Genomic DNA, 25568 nt, shown 5'->3' with positions numbered 1-25568 from the left:
TGGTAGAATTATAATACAAAATCATGTTCAAATCGTTCCATTTCCATGTCAGAGTGCTTTATTTTTAAGTTTCAATTTACTCGTATACCTCTTCAAGCAATATATTAAAAACTATCAAAACTTTAAAAAACATTTCTATAATGTTCCCTCAAAGTTGAATGATGAGAACCTTGGTTATTTAAAGTTAACAACACATAACTGTAAATTTATGATAGTAGCCTAACTGTTTAAAGTTAGCAACCAATAACTCAAAATTTTCATTGTATTATACCCTTGGTGTTCCTTGTTACTAAAAAATTACACTCATTTGGATAGGCAATGATAAAATTACCAAAGTTTTTTAGGATCTTAATCCAAAATCGAAGCAATGCAGTTATTTATATTTTTTAAGGAAATTATAAAAAATATACTTTAATTTTTAGCTTATTAGAAAAAAAGACTATACTTTTTTAAACCTTTTCCATATTTTTTTTTTCAGTTTTTGTATTTCTTTGACTAAAATAGCATTCACGGTAGACTCAATACCTTGATGGTCTTAATGTTTTAAGGCATTGCAGAATTTAAAATGTCGTGATGGCCATGAGAAGCATCACTACACCTAAAGTACCATTATGATTTGAAAAAATGTATAAATAAATGGCTACAATCATTTTCTTAAGAAATTTTGCTGACAATTGAATTTTCTTTCATCTTGCATATTAAATATTATATTTCTATTATTTTGTATCAAAGGAAGGCTGCATACGACTGAGGGGTATTCTTGATATGATGCTATCCCATTATTGGCTGTAGCCCTTTGCATACACATTTTCTCAAAGCATAACAAATATCTCTCATGGCTATTAGGGCATTTTATATTTTATGGTCATTATGACGTTTTAAGTGTCGCGGTGCCTCTTAACATTAAGACCATCATGGTATTGAGTCTATCGTGATAATTTCACAATCATATGATTATTGTAAAGACTATTTTGATAAAAAAAATGCAAAACTTACAAAAAAAAAAAAAAAAAAAGAAAAAGAAAAAAGAAAAAAGAAAAGGAGCATGGTCGAGGTTTAAGAAAATATGGAGTTTTTTTTTCTTCTAATAAGCTAAAAATTAAGATATATATTGATAATTTTCGTTTTTTAAGAAGGTACTTAAATGAAATCAAGTTCAAATAATCGTGCTAATGTCAAAAAGAATGTTACTTGATGATTTGAACACCTTACCACCGGATAATTGTTAGATAGCACTGAAATAAAACATTTGCCGCAAGGGCGGGAAAACATTTCTTTTGAACAGAGAGAGAGGGAGAGCTAAGCAAAATACCCTTTTTCCCAACAAACTCCATTTGATCCATAATTCACCAAACTAGGGTTTTTCAGGTCTTGGATTCATAAAAAATAAGGGTTTCCTAAGGTTTTGAGGATGGAGAAGATTTGTGTTATGGTGAGGGTGAGGCCTCTGGATCCATCAGAAGATCCCAAAGAGTGTCCGTGGACGATCTCTGGCAATTCCATCTCCCTTCGAAATCAAACTACGAAGTTCGAGTTCGGTATGTTTCTCTCTTTTCCAGAACTGGTCTCTCTCTATGTCGTTCATTTCTCTCTCTAAGTAACACTTTTGCTTGGACACCAACCAAGTTCGAATTGCTGTGTTTTTCATTCCCATTTTTGGTGTGTCTCTCTCTCTCCGGATTCGTTATCCTCTTTCCTTTGTTAATTTCTCTATGTTAGTAGCTTTGTTGCTCTGGGGCAAATTCATTGTGTTCCAATTGCTACGTTATTGGCCCTAAATGGGACCATCTATCGCTCTTTCTGAAAACATTTGTCCCTCTCTCTATCTCTCTTCTAATTTTCAGATAGGGTATTTGGTGAGGAATGCAAGAATGTTGATATCTACAAAGCTAGAACCAAAGATATTGTTGCTGCGTCTGTGCGTGGCTTCAATGGTACGTATGGATTGCAGGCTTTATTTGTCCTGGAATTTTTCATTTGGTGAATTCAAGTGTTTCATTCCTTAAGTACAATGAGTATTGTTGGTTTTGTTATAGTGGGAGATGTAAATTCATGACTAAACAAATGGCCTTTTCTTAATGCCTAGTTGAGAAAAACCATTCACATTTCATTTTGAAAAGTATCTTCAGTATTGGCTGTGTTTCCCTAATGGGCGTTGACATACATGGGTTTGGGCTGCCAGTTTATTCATAGGATGGAACGTTCACAGGGTTTTATTGATCAATCCTACTCTCTGGTGCTGTTTACTTTTGTAATTTTATTTTGTCTCATGGATGCCAGTTCTGTGTTTTCAGAAAGGTAATCGTGTGATTGTATTTTCTAGTAGGTTATTTTGTAGTTCTATATTGTACAGAGAAATTATGCTGTTTGGCTTCATAATACCCCATGCACTATAAATTACTCATTTCACCATGATAGGGCATATGGCTCTTTTTTTCTTTCGAAACATAAAGTTATCATCATTTCACACAAGCTACTACAATCTCGAGACATTAGAGAGCCTTGTGAAACAATTTAAGTGATCCTTTCAACATCAACCTCGATATTGCCAAGCAAAACTTGTGATAAAACAACCAGCATCACTAACACACACAAACTCAGGGATCACTCTCCTCTGTCAATTCTCTTTTACAATAAGCAAGTGAAGCTGCCCCACACTTTTCCTTTGGATTGGTACACTCTGAAACCTATAATTAAAGATGTAGATATAGGTGTTATCTTTGGACTGTCTTAAGTTGGCTGAATTTATTGAGCTTTCATGTTGAAGAGCATGTCAATGAGTTATGTTAACTTTTGAAATGAAAACATGTCGTTGAGCACCGCCGCACTATCGTTATGCATTGTTTTCTATGCTGAAATTATTTTCTGTTTAGACTTGAAAAAGCACACTGCTTTTGATGAAACTTAAATATTGTGATTTGAGCAAAGTGATTTTCTGAAACTGTGTTATGGTTTTTGTGGCATTATCATTTGAAGGATTCACGATTGAGCGAAAAATGAGTTGATCTTATTCCCCTTTATATAAATAGATTGCCTACAAAAGAATGATTCAAATCAAATTTAAAAATCTGAACTTCTGGGAATAATTTCTGTTGCACTAGGAGTGACACAGATGCATTTCTTTTTCTCCATATACTCTTTAATGGGAACTACCTATTTTCTCTTATGCATTGTCTGTAGGCACTGTTTTTGCTTATGGACAAACTGGTAGTGGAAAGACTCACACTATGCGCGGAACAACTGCTGAACCTGGTGTTATTCCTCTTGCTGTTCGCGATTTATTTCGTTTTGTAGAGGAGGTATCATGTAATGCTGACTTATTATAAGATAATGGCACATATGCTTTTTGGGGTTGTTCTTGAATGATACACTGACCCAGACTTTTTCAATTGCTTCTGGAGTATTATGTTTTCTTAACCACCTATGAGTATGTCATTCATATTCTTAAGAAGAAAATTGAAGGGAAATGTTACCATAAACCAATGGACTAGGAAAAAACCATACTCCATCGGGTCATCACTGTTCAATGAATTTGGGAACAGTGATGGAGCAAGTGTGGGTTTTACTGGGGCATGGAATGAACCCAAAGGTGAGTCCCACTCTTTTTCAAACACTGTTCATTTTAACGAATGGATTGATGATCAATGGATTATGAGTTTCCTGTAGTCTAGGGATTTATAGTTTCCTTTTCATTGCTAATTCAAGGTCTGTTTCACTATCTGAGTCTGTGGGATGCGTAACATGAATACTGTGGTAAAAACGTTATAAGCGAGAGTCGCTTCTTGATTGTTTCTCCAATTAGATTTGAATGAATGTGCTCGACCAAATATGTACTTTTTATGAATTTGCTTTCTTTTGTTGGCTCTCTCCTTATGAGCTTTTGTCGCTTTGTACTTTCATTGATCTATCCAGATAGAGAATAAAAGCTTAGAATGATACGAGCTGCTATTAATTTAATTTGAGCCATGTGAATTCATCACAACAAACAAAGACAAAAATCTAATTTATGTTCTTGGCTGAGTTTAAATATTCAGGATGGGGATAGAGAATTTCTTCTTCGGATGTCGTACATGGAAATATACAATGAGGAAATCAATGATTTGTTGGTTCCAGAGCATCGGAAACTTCAAATTCATGAAAGTCTTGAGGTATTGGTTTCCGGTGACTTTGTTGTGTTTGTTTGTAATTGTTATTTTTGTTTGGTATCTCTTGATTGTCTGACATTAATTTTACTTGACATTGGAAAGAGAGGAATATTTGTTGCTGGGTTGAGAGAAGAAATTGTTGCCTCCCCAGAACAGGTTCTCGAGTTTATGGAATTTGGGGAATGTAAGATATCTTTTTTGATTTCCCCTGGATTCATTTCAAGCCAAGCCATATTATTAGGATTTGCCTCACTTTATTTGATTTGCAGCTCATCGTCACATTGGAGAAACAAACATGAACCTTTATAGTAGCAGATCTCATACAATATTTCGTATGGTGAGTTTGTAAGGCATGTCATGTCCTTCTCTAAAGTAAAGCTAAGGAAAACTTGTTACTGTTTTCTCAAGTACAAGTGCTTCTGTTGTAGATAATAGAAAGCAGAGATAGGACCGAAGATGGCGATGTTGGTATTCTGTGTGACGCTGTCCGTGTGTCTGTTCTTGTATGTAACAATAATTGTGGTTGTGTCTGGATGGATTCTAGTTTGATCTGTTTTAGTCTTTCTGGATTTTTCACTGACTTTTCTCTTCAAAATTTGTAACTCTTTATTGCTAGAATTTAGTGGACTTAGCTGGATCGGAACGGGTTGCAAAGACTGGCGCAGAAGGCGTGCGCTTAAAGGAGGGTTCTCACATAAATAGAAGCCTTATGACTCTTGGAACTGTCATCAATAAGCTCAGTGAAGGCACTGAGAGCCAAGGGTGAGTTTTTCATTTTGAGGGAAATTAATATGAAACTTTTTAGTGAATTAATCAACTCTAATTCAACTCCATGAATTTTTTGTTTTGTTCATTGCTTTTTGATGTAGGGGCCATGTCCCTTACCGTGACAGCAAGCTTACCCGCATTTTGCAACCAGCACTGGGTGGAAATGCAAATACTGTTGTTGTTTGTAATATCACCCTTGCTCAGGTGTGCCTCTGAATTTTGTTCAGTGTTCCAAAAGTAGTTGTCCAAGATAATGGTTGAGGTTTTTATTTAGGATTTGAGCGACATTGTTGTGCTTTCTTTTTTGATCTTTTGTTATAGTTAGCTATTTGATTGCCAAATTTTCCATCCACATGCTTAGCATATGCCATTCAATTCTGGTGAAAAGATGCATGCAAATCTCATTCTATATATTGTTATAAGGGGGCCTCAGCTATAAATCTTTATTTGTTATGACCACTGACCACTCTTAGCATGGGATGATGTTTGCATCCATTGCTGGTTCTTCTTGCCAATGGCATAGAACTGTCAATTCTACATGCAAATAAGGTAAAACACTTGCAATAGCTATTGTTAAAATAATTGATATATTTGTGTGCAACTGTTACATTTTACATATTTTTTAACTTCATGAAAGCTGTGAGTACTCTTTCTTTCCCCTTTTAATTTTCACTAGTCTAGCGGTATTTTGTTTTTCCCTTTCCATCGGCAATACTAGGCAAAAGGCTTTATGGATATGTGCATGTTATGTTGTATAAGATGGTTTGTTCATTTACTGCATTGTTGATGGCAAGGACTTCATGTGCAAGCATATTAAAGTTGACTTCTTTTTCTCTATTGTATTCACTGTAAGAATTTTTAGTCTTCTTTTTCTCGCTTCTCTAGTTATCTAGATTCTTTTATTTTCTCTTATTCCATTTCTAATTTTTGTGAGACACATTTTCCTGTTAACATGGTTATAGTGTTCTATTCCTTGATCTGCTTGATGGTTTGAGATTCCCTTGCTAACTAATGGTTTACTACTTCATGATTTTTGTATGAGCAGATCCATGCAGATGAAACAAAAGGCAGTCTCCAATTTGCAAGCAGAGCATTGCGTGTCATAAACTGTGCACATGTGAATGAGGTTTTCCTCTAGCCAAGCTTGCATCCTTAGCTCATCCTTACATTTATATACCAATAGGCTATGGAACACCATGTTCCACTATGTTTACTATGGTAAAATAGAATTACGGATAGTGATGGACAGAGAAGAAGAACCACCAGAACAAAACATGCCTCCAGTGATCTGAATTTCTCTTTGTCACTGTCCCATTTCACTGGATGATGATGGTTCCAATAAACTATGGGTTTTTCATAGTCCATTGGAGTAGAGTATATTTTCTACTCCATTTTGCAGCTGTTGTTTTTTCATTTATTTGTTGCCATTCCTTCCATTTGCTCTTTCAACATCTTGAGATTATATGAAATTGAATGTGAGTTTTTACTGCATCTTTCCTCAGATTCTAACGGATGCAGCAGTATTAAAGCGCCAAAAGAAAGAGATTGAAGAGCTCCGAGCAAAATTGCAGGTTTAGCTTATTTATCTGCTAGTCTCAGTGATATGGCTTCTATATATCAAGCTGCATCCTTACATCAAACAAGTTCTATGCAATTTTGGTTTATGTATAGGGTGGTTCGAATTCAGAGCATTTTGCAGAAGAAATCCTGAGTTTGAGAAATACTCTATTACAGGTATAAAGTCAAACTCATACTTGTTTAAGAGACATCTTTGTTCTTGGAAATCAACCTTAGGTTGTTAGATTTGGGGGGTCTCTGTGTATGTAATATAAGATGCTATATTTTTCAGAGTGAACTTGAGAGGGAGAGGATAGCTTTGGAGTTGCAGGAGGAGAAGAAAGCGCAAGCCCAGCGAGACAGGAGGTTACAGGAACAGGAAAAGAGAATAGCAAACTTGAGCACAATTGTTTTAAATTCTGTCCGGGATGAGAGGGACAATTGTATTAAAAAGGTTACGTTTAATCTTGGCAAGCAGCATCTTTAGTCATATGACATCAAGATTTTGAAATGATTTTTTATTTATTTCTTGCACTGTACATGCCCTTGTCTTTCCAAAAATTAGGTTTTTGTGAATGTTCCACATTATTGATTACTCATATATTGATCTTTTCTCAAGTAGATGTAAATATCCAATCATGGTTGTGCTCATGGAGCAAGTTATCCTCCTTATTGCCTATATACATACATATTAAAATTTTGCTTTTGTTTTGTGTAGAATAAAAGGAGGGAGACATGGTGCCCCAGTGCCCTTTCCAGCCAATCTCTAGGAAGGGTCAGTTGGCCTTTTTTCTGAGCTATATTATTTGAAAGATCATCATTGTCCTGAACATCTGTGTCGAATATGTATGTTTGCGTGTGTGCATGCACACACGCATGTGCATGCATGTACGCATGGGCATGTGTGCATGTGCAAGTGTGTGTAATAAATAATAAAGTCTATAGATTTTTCTTTTTATATGTAGAATCTTCTTGGGAAAATTTCAGAAATATCCATTAAACCCCAATTTTTTTGAAACCCACATTCATACTCATTTTTTTACTGTTCATCTTTTGTTACTTAAAATGCCCTTCACGGCTCTAATACAGCCATGAAGGTCATTGCGGTCCTATCAAGACTGTGATGCTAATAACTCCCATGATATAACTGTTGTAAGCGTGAGGAGTAAGTACTTAATTATCACGGTTCTATTAGAACTGAGATGTACTTCTTTGAAGCTCTAAATGATGATCTAACTTAAAAGATGAAGATGCAACTTAAAAGCATCATGGTTCTAATAGAACATGATGCCTTTAAGTTGTTAACCATCATGGTTCTATTAGAACCGTGATGAATTGGGAAGTTCTAAATCTAACTTAAACCATTGTAATGTTTCCTTCCTAGATGAGGGTGGGTTGAGGGTTCCCAAGCATCACCATCTTGATAGGACCGCGATAACCTTCATAGCTGTATTTAATCATGAAGGGTATTTTAGGTAAAAAATATGAAACTATCAACAGTAAAAGAAAAGGATATGAATGAGATTTTAAAAAAAATGTTTTTTCAGAATTTTTTGAAAAAAGGGATATTTTTGATAGTTTCCCATCTTTTTTGTTGCGTTGTAAACTGAGAGGGAAATTCACCATAGACTAGACACAGAGGTCAAAGGTAGCCAACATAACAACCTTAAATCAGAAACAATATGTTTCTTCCACAGTCCTCTGTTTCCTCAACTATCTGATCCGACAACTTATTATTTGTTCAAATACATAGGTTATGTACATAGATGAATACTTTATATCATCATGAGAAATATAGTCCAAACTTACATCTGTAAATAGCATGCACATTATTTATTTGAAGGGCAGAATTAGTTCTCTAGTGATAGTGGAAGGGAAAGGTCATAGCCTTATATAGTTAGGCTCCAAAGTTGTGGGGAGAGACTCTTACGCACTTTATTGTTTTCATAGGACTCCGATACATCCTTGAAGGCTATCATGGAGGATCCCCTTGATGAGAAGATATTGCACTCTTTTGAAGAACTCGTGGATGAAATTGAAGATAGGAAGAATGTTCTTCGTAATGCTACATGTGGGCCCGTGAGTAAGGCCAATGGTGATCCATTGGATGGTTGCACTCTTCCTGATCAAAATGCTCTATGTCATGTTACAAGTAGGAAAAAGCGATCCTCTCAAAAGCTAGACTCACCCATGGTTTGTGTTTGATTATTTTCTCCTTTTTGGGTATTATGCACATAAACAGAATGACACAGATACCTAAAATTTATAGAAAACTATATATATGTTCTGATATGTAGTGTAGTATGTTTACAGGAAAATAGGAACTTGGAAACGATACAGGAAAATGATGATGAATTGCTTCTGGAATTAGAAAATCAGGTTCTTGTTTTGGCTTATTTATGAAGAGAATTAGTCTTACAGTTCTTTATTTTCTCATTCCTTTGTGTTGTGCTTTCTTCTCAGAGAACAAGAAAGGATTTTACAATGGAGAATCTGACAAAAAGATTAACAGATCCAGAAACAAATTCTGTTGTTCCTGGTCTAGGTGCAAAAAGCTTGACCGCAAGGGAATCAGAAGCGATTTTGGTGATCAAGCAACTCCAGGATCAGGTATTTATTGCAAGTGAAAGGGAATTTACTCCTTTTATGGCTTGTATATTTCTTAAACAGATGATTGGTCTTCAATCCAGATAACAATATTGGAATTAGAAAAAACTTCGATGCAAAGGAACCTTGATGGGCTTGTGGAATTAGCCACAGAACAGACTTCTAATGCAAGAGAACAGTATGATGAGGTACTCTTGGCTGTGATGTGATTTTTTTTTTTTTTCTAAATATAGTGTGGATGCCAATAGTTCGTTGTTGTTGGACTGGTAACTTATAATATATTACTATGGAGATACGGAGGTTACCTTTTATATCTTTTAGAAGTCAAGGATGAAGAATTGCTTTATTTAATCTTAAATATCTAACATTAGTTCCTTGTACATCGATCTCTACTTTTCTACTAGAGTTGTAATTTTTCTGCAAAAATGATTTTATGGTTTTCTTTTAATCCTCTTGTTAGTGGATCTTCAGTTTATCCTTATGTGCAAATTACAGTCATAATGTTTCTGCCACAGTGAGATTATGATTTTCTTTTATTTTAGATCTACTGTGACTGGATTCCTAATATTTTTTTACGTTGATCTTAGAACCTTAAAGCTGAGTTGTACTTTGTCTTGGCATTTCCTTTACATTCAAAATTCTAGTAACTGGGTACTCTTTTTCTTTCTCAGCTTCTCTTTACTGTTTTATAAAGATCTTCATTTTGATGCCTTGAGGTCTCAACTAGTGTTTTTCTCTCTCCTTTGATTGATGAACAATTTTAAAGAAAAATAATGTCATTGAACTAGTTTAATGGTCCTTCATAATTGAGTTCAATAATCTCATGAGGTCTTGTATGTGTTATTGACTTAGTTAATTTTCACAATTTGGTTACCTTAGTTAATTTTCACAATTTGGTTACCTTTTTTTTTATACATTGAATGCTTGTAGCTGTGTTTTTGCTTCTTTATGTCATCCTTTTGAAGCTAATTCTATTTTTTTAATACATGACATCATAAGCCTAGAATGTCGTTTCACATTGACTTAAAATTTTGTAGATTAGTGTTTGAGTACTATGTTTATATTCTTTTGTTTCTAGGTCTATCGAGAACTTGTTGATGCGCATGATGAGGTTGAAAGGGCTCGACAACAGCTTCCGTCAACTGCTCTACCAGTTGTAACAGTTAAGTTTTGCATTTTTTTGATGATCTATGTTGATATTGAATGAATTCTTTCGGCTTGATTTTACTGCTAGATATCTTCAATTCATCCCATTATTTTATTCCTAGATTACTATTCTACTGCAATATCTTGTTTGTTTATAAATTAATGCATTATCCCCCCTTAACAGTTTCGGGTCTCTGTTTCCTTTGTCTTTCAGGAGGATGAATGCAACCAAGAAGCTGAACTTTGCAAAGAAACAGAAGGAATCATATCTGAATTTCAACATATGGGGAGCACCATCTCTAGTGCTTTTTCCTTGATGGATGATGTTCTTCAGACTGTTCCTACTGTTTTGAACATTTTCTCGGTGACTTAACTTTCATAACAGCTTTGATCTTTTATTTAATAGATCTTATTCCTAAGCACTTTATGTTGCTTATTTGTTGCATTGTGTCATTCAACTATTTTGGTGTAAACAGTGTCACTTGAATGCTTTCCAGAACTGAGGCTTTTTCCATTTCCTATTGAAACAAGTCTATAAAATATTGTTTGGTAAGTTTTGTCATTTGTGGTTAAAAATTAGAGCTATGCTCTATCTACTGAACCGTGCCATAGGGTGAAATGAGTGAGTTATTATATGCTGATTATTTTTGTTATCGTCTAGAAAATAGTTTAAACTCTTTTCTTGTCTATTGTTTGGTTTGTTGTCCGTTTTTGGATCTATTTATCATCATCTGATATGTTATTGATATTTGTTTCTTCACGAGATTAAGTCTGGATACCCTTTGAGTGAAAAGAAATGCAAGCGGGAGAAATCAATGTGGTGATGTACTAATAAGAACTTTCAGGACTCTGTTCTTGATTTAATGTGAAAAGAATGACAAAACCTTAGGGTGAGGTACAATTCATCTAAATTGCAATACTTTGCTAAGCGTCGAAAATGTGTTTCCCTTTGATCATGTCTTATAAATAGTCATGAACCATTATGCTTTATTGGTGGGTTGCTTATGACAAATGTATTTTCCCATGCATATTAAGGAGAAACATTTATCCACCATTCCCTGAATCATTGCCACACGTCTCCTCGCAGCTTACAAATGCAGTTTACCAGGCAGCTCCTAGATGATTACAAAATATCTTTTTTTTTTTGTTCTTATATGAGTCTGTTTTTTGGGGCAGAGATTCATGTCCGATATTGTTTCCTAAAATCATATTCCCTTCCAGCAGGTGGCACATTTTTGTCATTCTGACTCTTCTTTAATATTTGAATACATGACAAGCGGCTGTCATGAACCTTACTTTTGTAAAAGGTCTCCTGAGACATTTGAAATTCCTTGATTTGGCAACATTATAGCCCCATCTCTTTTTGTTGTGGTTTTTTTTGGATAAAAATAACACCAGATTTATGCATGTCCTTCGGATATTGTAATTGCTGGATGCTTTTTGCATGCTTCTCCCAATTTAATTTTACATTGTTGTTGCCATTTGTAGGACCTCAAGTCATCCGCATATCAAAGTATTCTGGATCTCAAGGGGAGACATGGTGACCATGAGGGCATGTTTAAATCATTGACAACTAAAATTGAAGAGCTTGAGGAAGAAAAGGTGAATTTTGGAATCTCCTCAGATTCTCTATGAAGTAAATCTTAGATTTTCTATCCATTCTAATGTTCAGATTTCTTTATTCATTTGATACAGTACGTACTGCATAATAAGTCTATTAGTCAACAAAAGAAAATTGAGGAACGAGAATTAAAACTTCAAAGCTCGGAAAATGCTCTAATGGTAAGTTATGATCTTAATTTAACAGTCTTCTATTGCGAATGGCAATTCTATTTTCATTGTGTCTAATTTTGTTATGTATGTGGTTGGAGTGGTGTCAGGAGCGAGTTTCAGAGAAAGATGAATTTCTGACTCAAATTTCTAGGCTAGAGAAAGAAATAGCTAGCCTGTCTTCTTCTTATTTGGTCAGGGACAAAGAGGCTCTCAGAAAAGACTTTGAAAAAACAAAAATGAAGTTGAAGGATACTGATGCCAAGTTAAAGAACAGTATACAGGAACGAAGTAAACTCGAGGTGATCTTGCATTTCTTAGGCTGTTTGTTTCTTGTTCTTGCTATCTGTTTTTGAGTCACTTTTTATTTACTATTTATTCTTGCTAACTGGCTTCATATATTTGCAGGCTGAAAAAGCTAACATGGAAAGGGAGCTAAAGCATTTGTATAATCAGAGGAATCTCCTGGACCGTGATATTTCCAAGCGTGAGTCCCTTGCTGATAGGAGGAGGGAATCAAAGACATTTGAGATGAGTAAGGGAAAAAATCAAGTTGGCCAGATTGAGCAAGCCTTGCAGTTGAAAAACATGGAACTTGAAAGAATGAGTTTTGATTTAGAAATCCTTGAAGTACGTATTATGTTATTTTCAGTACTTTTCATGTTAGGTTGATATTAAGTGGGTGCACGTACGGGTTATTTTTTATGTCTGTTGATCAAAGTGCTACGTTACTTTTCCAGTGTGGGTTACTACCAATTCACTTGGGAATGTTTCTCGAGACTTAACAATTTTGCATTTATTATTATTTCTAAATATTTGGTGAGTCAGTATACACCACATTATCTCTTTCTGTTGTTTTTGATATGGATACTGTTCCTGGGTAGATTTTGCTGGATATTTTGTTTTAAGTTTCTATCTTGTAAATATTTGCTTAATTCTGCTGGTATCAGTGGGGAAAGAATGTTGTTTCTTTGTGTCTGAATTGGCTGAGATGCAGCATGGTGGCTAAAACTTGTTCCACGACTGCATTTTTTGAAATCTTGTTGGGTTTCAATTGATGATTAGTTGGCTCAGTCCTTGGCAAAATAGCCTCAATGCTAGGATGTGTTTCTGCATGGTGAAATTTTTTATACTTTGAACCGGTTGAAGGAAATGATTGTAAGATCATGTTGGTTTTTAACAAACTTTATGAAAGTTGAGGACATGCTTCTGTGTTATAAAGTTTCTAGAGCTATTTTTGCGTATGTTGGTGACGGTGTTCAAAAAATCAAACCGGCCTAACTGGGCAGTTCCTGACCGGTCCAAAAAGTGTTAAAAAAAAACAAAACAAATCCAAAAAAATATGAGAAGTATATTTAAAGTATGATTAAACAAAACACATGCAAATGAAGTTGAAAAGTAGTGAAAAAAAATGGATTTTTAAAAAGTCAATTTGCGCCCGGGGGTATTTTCCAATTTTTTCAGAAAAGATGCAAAAATGGAAAAATAAGTATTCATGGCCAAACAACTTTCCAATCTTTGCCAAAATAATAAAAAACATTAAAAAACATTAAAAAACACATTACAAACAAATCCCGTAATTTTTGGATTTTATATATATTTTTATTTTTTAAGATACCCAGTTGGACCACCAAAACTAGCCGAAACCGGATCAGCCAGTGCCCGGTTCCAGTTCGACTGGTGGTTCTGAGTTGGACCAGCCGATTTTGCGAACACTGGTTAGTAAACACTGCTGACTATGGGTATTGAATTTCTTATATCACTGTTATGACCTATTAGTTAATTGCTTTTTATTTTGCATAGTTTGTTTGTTTGGTCATTGTTTAAAGATCTAGGAACTGAACATCAAGAGCCATTTAATGGAAGAAACCATTTGTATGAGGGAGGTTAAAGTCTTGGAAGTTCATATAAAGCCGCTTATAAACACTCACATTTTGTGTGTGTGTGTGTGTGTGTGTCTATGTTCTGATTGTTGCCACAAGTCCAGATTGAAAAGATTCCCATACCACACTTTGGATTTCTATTGTATTATTGGATGTGATTTTTCAAGTAATATTAATACTATTCTATTTTGAAAGCATTCATTTTACGAGTTCTTTTGGTTCATTTAGTTTTAAATGGTAAGAAGTCTTCGTTTTTTTTTTTTTGAAAATATCAAAAAAGTGTTGAAACCCCTTACAATATCACTGAAGGGGTCAAAAGATTAAAAATTACACTAGAGGGTTTGCTTTTACATTTCTATATCAAATAGGTATGCCCTAAAAAAAAAAGTTGAAATATTTCCAAATTGACCTTGCTCGGTTTTGGGAATCCAGAACAATTAGGGGTACTTTGCTAATTCTACTCTCAAAGAGGCCTTAAACGGATAATAATTGGGGGTAAAATTATGAAAGTACCCCTTATTGTTTTGGTTTTTCAGCACCAAATTGGGGCTATTTGGAAAATTTTAATTTTTTTTTGTGAGAATATATCTGATTGATATAGAAATTTAAAAGCATACCCTCAATTGTAATTTGTAATTTGTAATTTTTTAAACCCTTTAATGATATTGTAAAGGGTTCCTACCCCTTTTTTGATATTTTCCCCTTTTTTTTAATGACCTCCTGCAAGGCTAGTTCAATGCTCTTTGACATAGTTTTTTTTGGGCAGTTATGCAAAACTTTCATGTTTTGTTGTTTGGTTTTCTCATTTCTTGCTCAATTAGTTCTCGCATCATATATTTATTTTTTCAACAGTATGATTTCTTGAGTTAGCCAGAAAAGGTCTAAACTCTAATATGGGTGGCAATGGGCTGGGGCCACAGGATGTGGCCCGAGGGCTGCACTAGGGCCGGACCACCACGGCCCGAGGTTTGGGTTGGGCCGCTCTCTGGCCAGGGCCATGACAAGGTCGAGCAAATGGGTTACGCCGGTTCAGTCCGGTCTGGCCCTTTCTTCCTTACTTTTTTCTCTTTATTTTGTTTTGATTATATTGGGCATTCCCTAACAGGGCTAGGGCCAGGCTGGGCTAGGGCCAAGGCTGGTCGGCCTGGTCTGTTGATATGCAAATTGCATTTGGTCTCCGGAGTCATTCCTTTATGCTGAGATCTATTATGCTTTTTTGGCAGGGGGAACGTAGCAAGTTGGAAACCCATACATTTGAGTTGGAGGAGAGGATTGCTTCTTTGGAAGGAGAACTCTTTGTTGCAAATGAAGAAAAAGAAGCAGTATTACTCCAAAATGCTGAGCAAGCTTCTGAATTGGAGGCTACCATAGGCAAGCTAAAAATGGCAAATTCACAATTGAACGCATTACAAGAAGAAATTCAATCCGTGGTATGTTGATGCTGTTGATATTCAGAGCGATACACTGGGATTGTCATGATCGTGGATTAGGCAGTTGGTTTCCTATTGTGCCTTCACTTTGGCGATCAGTGGAAGTCTTGCTTATTCCACTTAATCCCTTTCTTATTTGGTTTGCAGATGAAGAAGTTGGGGGAATCTGAGGAATGTTATAGAAAGATGGAAAGCTCAATCACTACTTTGTCCACAGAAAAAGAAGAAATGGCACTAGTATGTCAACTGCTAATGTTGCAAGAAATGTTGATTTATATTTCACTCTCATACTTAAATTAAGATCGACTGTATCTTTTCTGAAGTTTTGTTGTCATGCTGTATGATACAGCAACTTACAGATGCTTTAGTGAAAATTGAGGAAGAAAGAGCAATTTGGTTGGCCAATGAGAGAGTTTTTATTGACTCTATCACAGAAAACTCTAAACACATGGATGCGAAGATCGCCTTATTATTAAAAGAGATTCTGGAGGTATTTGTGCAATTTGAATGCTGGCCTTTTTTGTGGCCAATATTAGCTAGTGCATATACATTTATTTTACTACAAGACAAGTATCATTTTCTTTTGGTTTTTATTGTAAACTCGACAATATTAAATCTTTTCAGAATCCCATTCTTTTAAAATGGTTTGAAGTAAGAAACTGAGTGTTTGTGGCCATTTATACACGGAAGCTCATAGTATATTTTAAGCTCTATCTCATCAGTTGGCAGTTAATTGTTTTCCCATCATTCCTCTTAGACCATTCAAAGACCGTCATTGTAGACTGATAGCATGGATTAACTCTCTTAGTTTGAAAGTTGAGACATAGGTCCCTAAAATTTCTTTTAGTTGTCATAAAACTAAACAGATTTTGGTGTTACAATTGTCTGAAAAACTTATGCATGGGTCTTGTGGAATATCTACATAGTGTCATGATTATCTAGAGAATAAGAAATTGCTAACAGCTTTCTACCTGTGCTTCCTGAAGTAGTTAATTCTAGGAGCATGGCCCATATTTTGTTTATTTTGTGGCAAGATTTAGTTCATCTTTTTATGAAACTTTGTAATGCATTGAAGTTTCTTAAAAGGACGTCACATTTACCTAATGAAGTTTAATAAAAATTTTATGTTGATAGTAGATGTATTGTAAAGATAAACTTTTTTACTTAGATTTCTTTGTTAATTGACAGATGACAAATGAACTGGAGAATTGTAAAGTGGAATGTGAGGCACTGAGAGGAAGATTGTCTGTTGCAGAAGCAAAAATGGATCATGAGAAAAGTTCCAGGTTAGCCTTGGTTTCTTTCATGTTCTATTCGTTTTTCCATTCCAAGAGTATAATACTATTTCTATCCTAAAAATATTCTAAACCTGAATATGGATCCCGGATTGTGTTTTTATCATATCATGTAGATCAGCACTCCACCTAAAGCTGCTAAATTGTGAGTTCGATGCAAATTGTTATTTTCTGTTTTAATTTAACTCACAAAGTGGCAGTGTTTTTTGGTGACCACAACTGAATGGGGGTTTATAGTGGCACCTAAATGTCACACTTTTTACATAATTGACTTGTCATCCAAAGTCAGTCCATCTTTTGATGTGGGGTCCATAAGGAGTAATTCATTCCATAGTCAGTTAATCTATTTGGATGAGATTTGAGACCCACCCAAGCCACAAGCTTAATACTCTGAAACTCTTCTTGCTCCAAATTTGAAAAATAAAAATTACTATAAGGAATTAAAAGGAAAAATAAAAATAGAATCTAAGATAAGGTTCATGATAACATGTCATGTCCATCATTGCCTAAAGCTGGATCCTTGGTAATTGAGATGCCTTGTGTTTTATAAGAGAGCACTTTTTGTTTCAGCATGGCTATGTTTTCAGAAGTAGAGCGATTGAGGAATGAACTCTTAGAGGCTGAAACTGCAAGTTCTCGAGAGCAAGATGTAAGTCTTTCCTTGTATTTTCCTTTGTTCCTTCAAGGTATTACAACAGCATTTATTGGCAGCGATATATAGCTATATGAATTGTTAATGTCGGAGAACTTTCAGGGGTTGAAGTCACATTTAAATGCACTAACATCAGAGCATGAGCATGTTTGTCAAGAACTGAGCCAGTTGAAGACTCAGTTAAATGATGCTGAAAGAGACAAAAATATGTCTACTCAAATTAAAGAGCTCACTACAAGACTGGACCTGTCAAATAACTCCAAGGTCTTCTTTCAAGCAAAGCATGTTATAGTCCAACACTTCAATGGACCAAAAAAGGCCATAATAATCCATTAAGTCGCTGCCATTCCTTGATGAATGGTGATGGATAGATTGTGGGACCTAGTAATCCAGTATTAGGATCATGTCTTGCTCTGGGTCCACTCTCTCACTATCATCGTCCATCATTTTAATGGTCAGTGTGAGCCTTTGGAATATGTTTCTGCCATAGTCCACTGGAATATGGTTTGAATTTCCTTAGTTCAATGGTTTGTGCTGTGTAAATCATCGGGCAACAAATTGTCTTGTTTTAATTCCAATATTTTCTTTCTAAAGTTTGCTTCATCAGTGGACTGGATGTGCCTTTGTAAATGGTACAACACCCTATTTGATGGAAGTACATTTTTGTTTTCTAGTTGGATCTGGAGAGGCAACTCACTAATTTAGAACACGAAAGACATAAATTGCTGGCTAGAAATGATGAGCTCAACACAATTTTTTTGGAGATGGAGAAGAAAGTTGCTTCCAGTGATGAGAGCTTAAAACAGAGTGATGATTCCAGGGTAAACGATCTTGTTATATTGTTTCTTGCTTGGACAATATGTGCCAACCCTGAAGGTAAGTGGTTTCTTTGTGTCCATAGTTGATTTGTATATTATGTTTTTTTGGCAGTTAAAGTCTAATTCAGATGCGGAGGCACTAAGTGAAAGAGTTTCTACATTGGAAACGGAAATAAGTGATGTAAGTTTCGAGTGTTGGTTGTAGATAGGGCTGCAGTTCAGTTTTCTTTTCCTGATCTTAGGGTGCATGTTGCCTTTATTCCTTGTATGTCTCATCTTTGAAAGGATTTGCACATAAGGAAAGTAATAATCCAATGGGCTATGGAAAAACCGTACGTATTGGGGTCATCAGTATTTCTTCAATGAATTGTTCTGATGAATTTTCACTGTCCTCTATCTATTGCTTTCTGTGATTAATTGATGCAGTCTTCTTAACTATCAAAAATAAAAATTTCACATTGTAATTCACTACTGTCTTCATGTATGCAGATTAAAGTGAACTTCAATAAAGAGAGTACAAAGCTCCGGATGAGGCTGAGAATGACACAGGCAAAGTTGGATGCCTTTCGAGGCAAACATAGAGAGGCAGTTGATGAGTTAGCTATCATGAATCGTAAATATGAAGAAGCATCGAGAAAATTGAAAGATCAGTTGGTCGAGAGCAGGCTTCAGGTCCTAGAACTGAAAAAGCAACTTGTAGCGAAGCAATGAGTTCAAGTAAAAGCACAGGATTGAGGAAATGTAATCCAACTCAGATTTGGGTGTCCCTGTTTATATGGAAAGATTCTTAGACGCGTGAGGGCTAGGGAAAGTGCAACTCCTCTCTTATCATATTTATCTTCTAGTTTGCATGCACTTTCCCTCAATCATGTGTATTTTCTTGTTTGTGTGGTTTAATCGTATTTCTTTAACTTGCCAATTAGAATTTTCTCTTTTACTAGGAGGAATTACAGATTGTAGAACCATTCATCTTTGTTATAAAGAGGACACAATTGCTACTAGCAATTAGATATCAAAGTGGATGGCTTGGGGTGTGTCAGGAGATTGATTTTTTTTTTTGGGGGGGTTTTTTTAGCAACTTCAAGTCTCGTCAATGACATATTACAAGAGTAATTGTGACCTCTTTGCATTAAAAAATAAATAGTCTCTTATATATTTTTCCATAAGCAAATTAGCTGCAGAATTTGCTCTCTTCAATTATATTTTGTGGTTCATTCCAATGTTCGCTTACTCTAATATCTAGGTTTATCTCGCTTGCAGCTACATTGAATTTGCATTTCATTTAGTTTATCTTTCTTTTCCTTCTCTCTTCAGCTCTATGGTCTCTGTGTATATTAAGAAAAATATCCAATAGCTTCAATGGTTCTGTCAACAATATATACTTGTTTGCTCCTTCCCCTTTCTTTCCTCCTTTTTATTTCAATTGAATTAGGATAAACTATATGCATGTCAATATAATTCTAATGGCTTCGAGGCTTCTTTTCATCTCAAGCTGTCGTAACAACATCATACAGCTCTGTGCAATTTCAGTTCTCCACTCTCTGAAGTCTACACTTCTTTCATTTGTTCATAATGAGGGTGTCTGCCATTTTGTTACAATTTTCTATTCACAATACACTTAAATCCAGTTTAGGTTGACCAATTACTAACAAATAAGGCTGGTTTCTCTCCTGTGGTCTATAGTAAATGAGGCTGTTTTTCCCGCATTCAGCTATTCTTTCTCTCCTGTGGTCTATAGTAAATGAGGTTGTTTGACCTGCATTCAGCTATTTATCAGTAAGCTCATTTTTCTCTCCAAAGGGAGTTTTATGTATAGACCGGGTAAACGTACCGAAGTTTTAAGTTTTTCTTTGGTCTATAAGTTCAGTAATTCTACCGAAGGAGTACTACTGCCATATTTATGCTTTTTTTTTTCCTTCTATTTTTTCCGCATTTTCTATGTTTCAAATTTATCTTTTATTTTCTTTTACTTTTTATTTTTTTGACATTTGTGAGGTAGTCGATATCTAAAATATCGAACCACCCTATTTGTAGGCCGGTGTGATAAATGCAACATTGGAGCGCCATCCACTTTTGGCCCATCCTTCTCTATAGGGAGGTTTGATATTACCGCATTTTTCATATTTTTACTTATTTTTTATTTTAGCAGTCTAAGCCTTCAAAGATCAGACTTAAGGAAAAAAAACGTAGTTCAAAAGTGGTTTGATGTTGAAAAGCTCGGACTGCCCCATAGACAACATTGCATGAAAAATGCAGGGCAGTTCGATGTTGCAATTATAAAAGAGCCGGTTCGATATATTGAATGGTAGACCAACCACAAATATCAAAAAAATTTACAAATAAAGAAATATGCAGGTCAATGTTTAAAACATCATGGCAAAATTGGAAAAACATAATAAACATGGGCGACAAAGACCCCACGGTAAAATTACTAAACTTATGGACCAAAGGGTAAATTTCATAACTTTATCCGGCTTATACATCAAAATCCCTACTTAGATTCACCCGTTCTTAACCAAAAACTGAAAAATAAAAAGTAAAAAATCGTTATATTTACAATTCCCCACAAACACCTAAAACTGGAGTAAAAAAACATGGATGGATTACACATAAAAGATGTCTGGCTAGAAATTCCAAAAGGATTGTATATAATGAGACCATTTATCTTCAATATCAAAATATAAATCTTAAATTGCCTCGTCTGATTTGTTCATTTTCGACAACATTATGGTTTAGTTTAAAAAAAACATTTGCTTTGACTTTCTATAGGATGAATTGGTTTACCAATTAAATTTTTTTGAGAAATCCACTGGTTTATCAGTGAAATTAGATTCTAAATATAATTTCTCATATTCACAATTTAAACTCTTACAGCATTAAATGGAGAGAAACTAAAGTGTGCATTTTCTCTTCAAAATGTCAGCTCCAATATATTAAAGAAAGGAACAAGAAAGAATACTAACTAGAAAACCAAAATGCTTAAATTGAATCACAAATATACTTCATGATGTCGTGTAATTACCTTATTGTAGGGTTGTAAAATAATATGATGTGATTTTTTCTATCTTTTATTAATGAAAAATAGGTAGAAAGCCTTCTCCCTCACTGATTTACCCCAAAAAAAATCATAAAGATACAATATATCTTCTCCTTTCTCTTCTTTTCCATTTAGGAGGTTAACAAGGGGTAACATTTCAAAAGTTAAACAGAGGCATTAGGCCCAAAAATATATGGACATTGTCAAACATCTCATACACCAAAATTAAAGAATTTTGGCACTAAATTAGTTCATAGTAAAAGAAACCTCACAAGAAATAGACTGAGAAAGCTCAAGCCTATTCTGCATAAAGTAAATGCAAGCAATTCAAAAGGCTTGAATAAGTCTTCAAATCCATTAAGCCCTCCTTCTTCTTTAACTCCTTTAAAAGCTCATATACGTGTTTTTCTCTCCCCTCTCTTCTCAATCCCTCCAACACAGTCTTACAAGTGCACCATTGAATTGCCCAACATATCAAAGAGCACCTCAATTGCCTCATCAAACCTTCTCTCCAATTCCAAACTACATATAACAATCATAAATGTACTACTACTAGGAACAAACCCTTCCTCTCTCATCTCTCTAAAAAACTTAAATCTTTGACTCACTCTCCCCTTCTCACAAAGCCCTTTGGCTATATAACCGTATGTATAGGCATCAGGTTCACAACTATACAAACCCATCTCCTTAAAACCTTAATCGCCTCATCCATTTCGAGACATTTCGAATAAGCATTGATAACCAAATTCAATGTGAAAGTATCAGGCACAATGCCTGTAGCTTTCATATGTCTCATGAGGGACCTCACAGTGTGGAGATAAATGCAAGAAGCATTGAGCTTCGTGAACTTCTGCAACATTGAATTGAGTATCATCGTGTAGGTCTGCAGTGTCGGTTTACAATTCGGGTCTCTTTGCACCTTCTTGAAAGCATTGATGGTTTCGCCCAAGAGCTTTCTCTTGCAAAAATAGCTGATAATCGTGTTGTAGAGGGGTGGGCTAGGGCTGCAGGCTCCGAACATGACCTCTGCAATTATGGTTTCTATCCGCTTGAACTGGTTCTCAGAGGTGAGAATACGAAGCATGGTGTAGTAGGTGAGATCGGTATGGCGGTAATGACGTCCATCGGAAGATATCTAGGGCTACGTCAGGATCTGATTGGTTTCTTAGGGCATCGCTTACGTCTTGTGGGGTGAAGCCTGGTTTGAGCTTGTGGATCCATGACTCGAAATGTTTTTCTAGAGGGGTTCTAGATCTAGGGTTTTGGGGTGGAGGATGAGAGGGAGAAGAAGAAGACCAGTAAGATAAACTACTGTTAATGAGCTTGAAATTAAGGCTTCTGAGCTTATTGATTCGAGTGATGATGATGATGCCCAACTGGTGCAACACTCCCATGGAAGTCACAAGTTAGAGAGAGAGATCGAACAAGAAAACAGGAATCGAGTGAATTCAATATTTGTAATTAATCGAAATTTCAGATTCCTTTGTCCCAATAATCAACCAAACGCTCGAACATATGAAAACTTGCCTGGGTGAAGTTTGTATCATAGTTAGAAATCCGCCGGTTATTCAGCGATTTTTTCAAAAAAATCAGTGTTTTTATGTAAAACATTTTAAACTGCGGCTTTTTGAAAACCTCGAGAAAAAATAACATAATTTTCATAAAAATGTTAAAAACACGTTTTTTTATAATATGATTTAAATCAAGCTAAAAAATCGTATCTTTTTTTACCCTTACTTATAAATATTTTTTTGAAATATATATATATATATATATATATATATATATATATATATATATATATATATATATAAATAAAGTTGAGATTAACCCACTAGTTCATATGAGCCTAATGGTTCATATTGAATCTAGACCGATCTAACGATTACGGATATCTGGTAGTGCTTAAATTTTATTTATTTATCTATAAATTCAAATCACTTGAAATTTTAAATATGTATTTTTTTTTTTAAGGTGTACTTAATAAAAATATTTAAAAAATTATTGACTAAAATAAAAATAATCAAAATATCTCTCGAAAAGTTTCAGGGTATTTTGGTTAATTTATTTCATGTAAAATATTTTTTTGAAATTATTCGAAGATTCACCTATTTTTTAACGAACATATACTTAAAATTTCAATGATTTGGATTTGTTGAAAATAAAATAAAATTCAAATTCTACTGAACATCCGAAATCGTCAGATCGATCCAGATTCAATCTGAAACACTGGACGCATATGTTCATATGAATTAGTAGACTAAACCAGCTTTTTCCTATATTTATTTATATATATATATATATATATTATTTTTTTTATTTTTCTATATTGCAGCCATTGCTACTTTCACGCTTTTGAAAAAAAATATTATTTAAAAAAAACCTAAAATAGAAATTTTTATACCCTGTTCTTCAAAGCCAGTTGCTGATTGAAGGTATGAATTTTTTTTCCTTTTTTCAAAAAAATTAAAAAAATAGATGCAGATTTCAGTTATTATTATGGAAAATAATTGTGTAAATGAAATACTGTTTATAGCAAATCATTTTGTAAAGTAAATCGTTGTGTAAAGAAAATCATATACATGTAGATTTCTGTGATTAATTGTGATAATTGTTTTTATGAAAACACTGTTTATGGCACAAATAAGAGCTCAAAACATAGACTTTTACTGATGACAGAAATTAGAGCTTTGATGACAGAAATTAGAGCTCAAAACATAGTTGAGAAGCATAGAGCGTGACTAAGAAGCATAGAGCGTGACTAAGGACCGAGGACAAGTAATCAATATTTTGAACTGTAAACTCACATGACTATGCAATTGTACATAAAGGATTAGTTCCCCAAACCTAATCATTCAGCCATGCCTCTTGTTTCCCTAAGAAAATGAAAAACCCTCTTCTTTTTCTCTCTAAAAATCACTTAGGGCCTCTTCACAAACTCTTCACTTTGAAAATCACTTAAGGCATCTTCACAAACTCTTCACAAATTTAGGGCTTTCTCTAAAACAACATCACAAATCAAAGAGAAAACCCTTAAATCAGTATCCCTTTTTTTTTTTTTTTCTTTCTAACAATCAGCTAGGCCGTCTTCCATTAGGGTTTGTGAAGCTTCTTCATTCTTCTCTCTATAAACCCTAATGGCAGGGTTTGTGAAGCTTCTTCGTTCTTCTCTTTGTAAGCCCTAAAAGCAGTTTGTGATGCTTCTTCCTTCTTCTCTTTATAAACTCTAATGGCTATGAGCCCAAAAATCAGTTAGAGCGTCTTCCATTAGGGTTTGTGAAGCTTCTTCCTTCTTCTCTCTATAAACCCTGTTGGCAGGGTTTGCGAAGCTTCTCCGTTCTTTTCTCTGTAAACCTTAATGACAGGGTTTGTGAAGCTTCTTCTTTCTTCTCTCTATATACTAATGGGAGCCCAGTCCTATTTTCTTTCTCTTCCTTCTTCCTTCTTCCTTCTTCTCTCTCTGAACCGTAAATACGGAGATGTAAAACCCATATTTCTACGAGCGGTACGATGCAATGTGTAAGCATTTAATGAATAAATTTATGTAAGTATATTTGTCACTTAAAATATTTAATAAATAAATTTAGTATATTTTTTTTTGGTATACAATATATGGGTGCTGTTTGTAGAGAGCCTAAGCTCTAAACAATCAAATTAGAGCCGACCTTTAAATAGTATCGAAAAATATGGTTTTAATATTGAAAATCTTTGTAATAGCCTTAATATATATTTTTATATAAAATTTATTTATAAAGTTTAAAGCTTCAAAAATAGTGTAGATTGACAGATCTATGGAAACTTGAAAATCTTAAAAATTGACGATCCAAAATTGATTTACAAAATATATTGTTTCCAAAACTTGAAATCCATTTTTTTCTCATGTCCATGCATCTTGATGTCGAGATGGTCAATTTGAAGATATTTGGGCATCAAAACAAAATCTTCTAGTGAAAGTTTTTGGGTAAGTCCAAATTTGATTGTTTAGAGCCTTGGCTCTATATAAACTTTTTAATAAATTGGTGTGATGTTTCTTAAAGTATTTAATGGGTAGATTTATATGGTACATTTTTTTGGGTATATACTAGTTAATTATATATTTAATATTGAATGATTGAATAAGAGTCACAAGACATCTACATTAATTGACTTAATTATATTAGTCTAATAAAATTTTTACGGATGAATTAGTTATTGATGGCATTGACATAATTTTTATTTTTTGGAATTTCAAAATTTCTAATAGTATAAACTTATCCGATTTTTTTAATCTAATCCGATATATTAGTGATATCTTTATATGAAGTATTTTTGCCAATCCGTATTTTTTACCCGATTTTTTCATCTGATTTTTTAAAATAAAAATGATTTGTTTCTGATTTTATAGTGAGTCGATTTATTGATAGTCCTCGACTTGCTAACTATGGTTTGTATAAGGTGCAGACCTTATACTGTAAAAGTAA

The 25568-nt window shown here is 34.5% G+C and overlaps 1 protein-coding gene and 1 pseudogene across 8 annotated transcripts; one reads left to right on the top strand and one right to left on the bottom strand.

Moving 5' to 3' along the window:
- Positions 1–1205: 1205 nt before the first annotated feature.
- LOC18435258 (P-loop containing nucleoside triphosphate hydrolases superfamily protein) lies at positions 1206–19242 on the top strand. 8 transcript variants are annotated; one of them, XR_016045694.1, is made up of 33 exons: positions 1206–1538; positions 1845–1934; positions 3181–3299; positions 4035–4148; positions 4248–4329; positions 4415–4482; positions 4574–4648; positions 4762–4907; positions 5015–5117; positions 5959–6039; positions 6416–6484; positions 6585–6647; positions 6763–6924; positions 7189–7245; positions 8421–8663; positions 8784–8849; positions 8934–9080; positions 9161–9265; positions 10156–10239; positions 10438–10587; positions 11712–11825; positions 11919–12005; positions 12193–12295; positions 12402–12623; positions 15100–15306; positions 15454–15543; positions 15656–15796; positions 16495–16592; positions 17172–17250; positions 17356–17517; positions 17928–18074; positions 18184–18252; positions 18561–19242. XR_016045694.1 is itself a non-coding variant. In XM_020668083.2 (33 exons), the coding sequence occupies exons 1-33, from the start codon at positions 1412–1414 to the stop codon at positions 18780–18782; spliced, it is 3981 nt and encodes a 1326-aa protein (XP_020523742.2). In that variant the 5' UTR covers positions 1206–1411; the 3' UTR covers positions 18783–19242. The 8 variants fall into 8 exon arrangements, 6 of the variants coding, with proteins under 6 accessions (XP_020523742.2, XP_020523740.2, XP_088709623.1 ...); XM_020668083.2 differs by having other exon boundaries at positions 12104–12295; XM_020668081.2 differs by having other exon boundaries at positions 12095–12295.
- Positions 19243–21201: 1959 nt separating this feature from the next.
- Positions 21202–22640, bottom strand: LOC110007374 (pentatricopeptide repeat-containing protein At3g25210, mitochondrial-like; annotated as a pseudogene).
- Positions 22641–25568: the final 2928 nt, after the last annotated feature.

Source organism: Amborella trichopoda, chromosome 12 (assembly GCF_054954075.1).
Source record: "Amborella trichopoda isolate Santa Cruz 75 chromosome 12, AtrichopodaSantaCruz75HAP2 v2.0, whole genome shotgun sequence".
NCBI lineage: Eukaryota > Viridiplantae > Streptophyta > Magnoliopsida > Amborellales > Amborellaceae > Amborella > Amborella trichopoda.
Note: the sequence above shows the minus strand (reverse complement) of the source record. Positions and strands in the feature narration are given on the sequence as shown.

Coding starts and splice junctions, on each gene's coding strand:
- LOC18435258 (XM_020668081.2), top strand. CDS start 1,412: ATGGAGAAGATTTGTGTTATGGTGAGGGTGAGGCCTCTGGATCCATCA. Junction 4,483..4,573: donor CTCATACAATATTTCGTATG/GTGAGTTTGTAA, acceptor CTTCTGTTGTAG/ATAATAGAAAGCAGAGATAG. Junction 5,118..5,958: donor GTAATATCACCCTTGCTCAG/GTGTGCCTCTGA, acceptor TTGTATGAGCAG/ATCCATGCAGATGAAACAAA.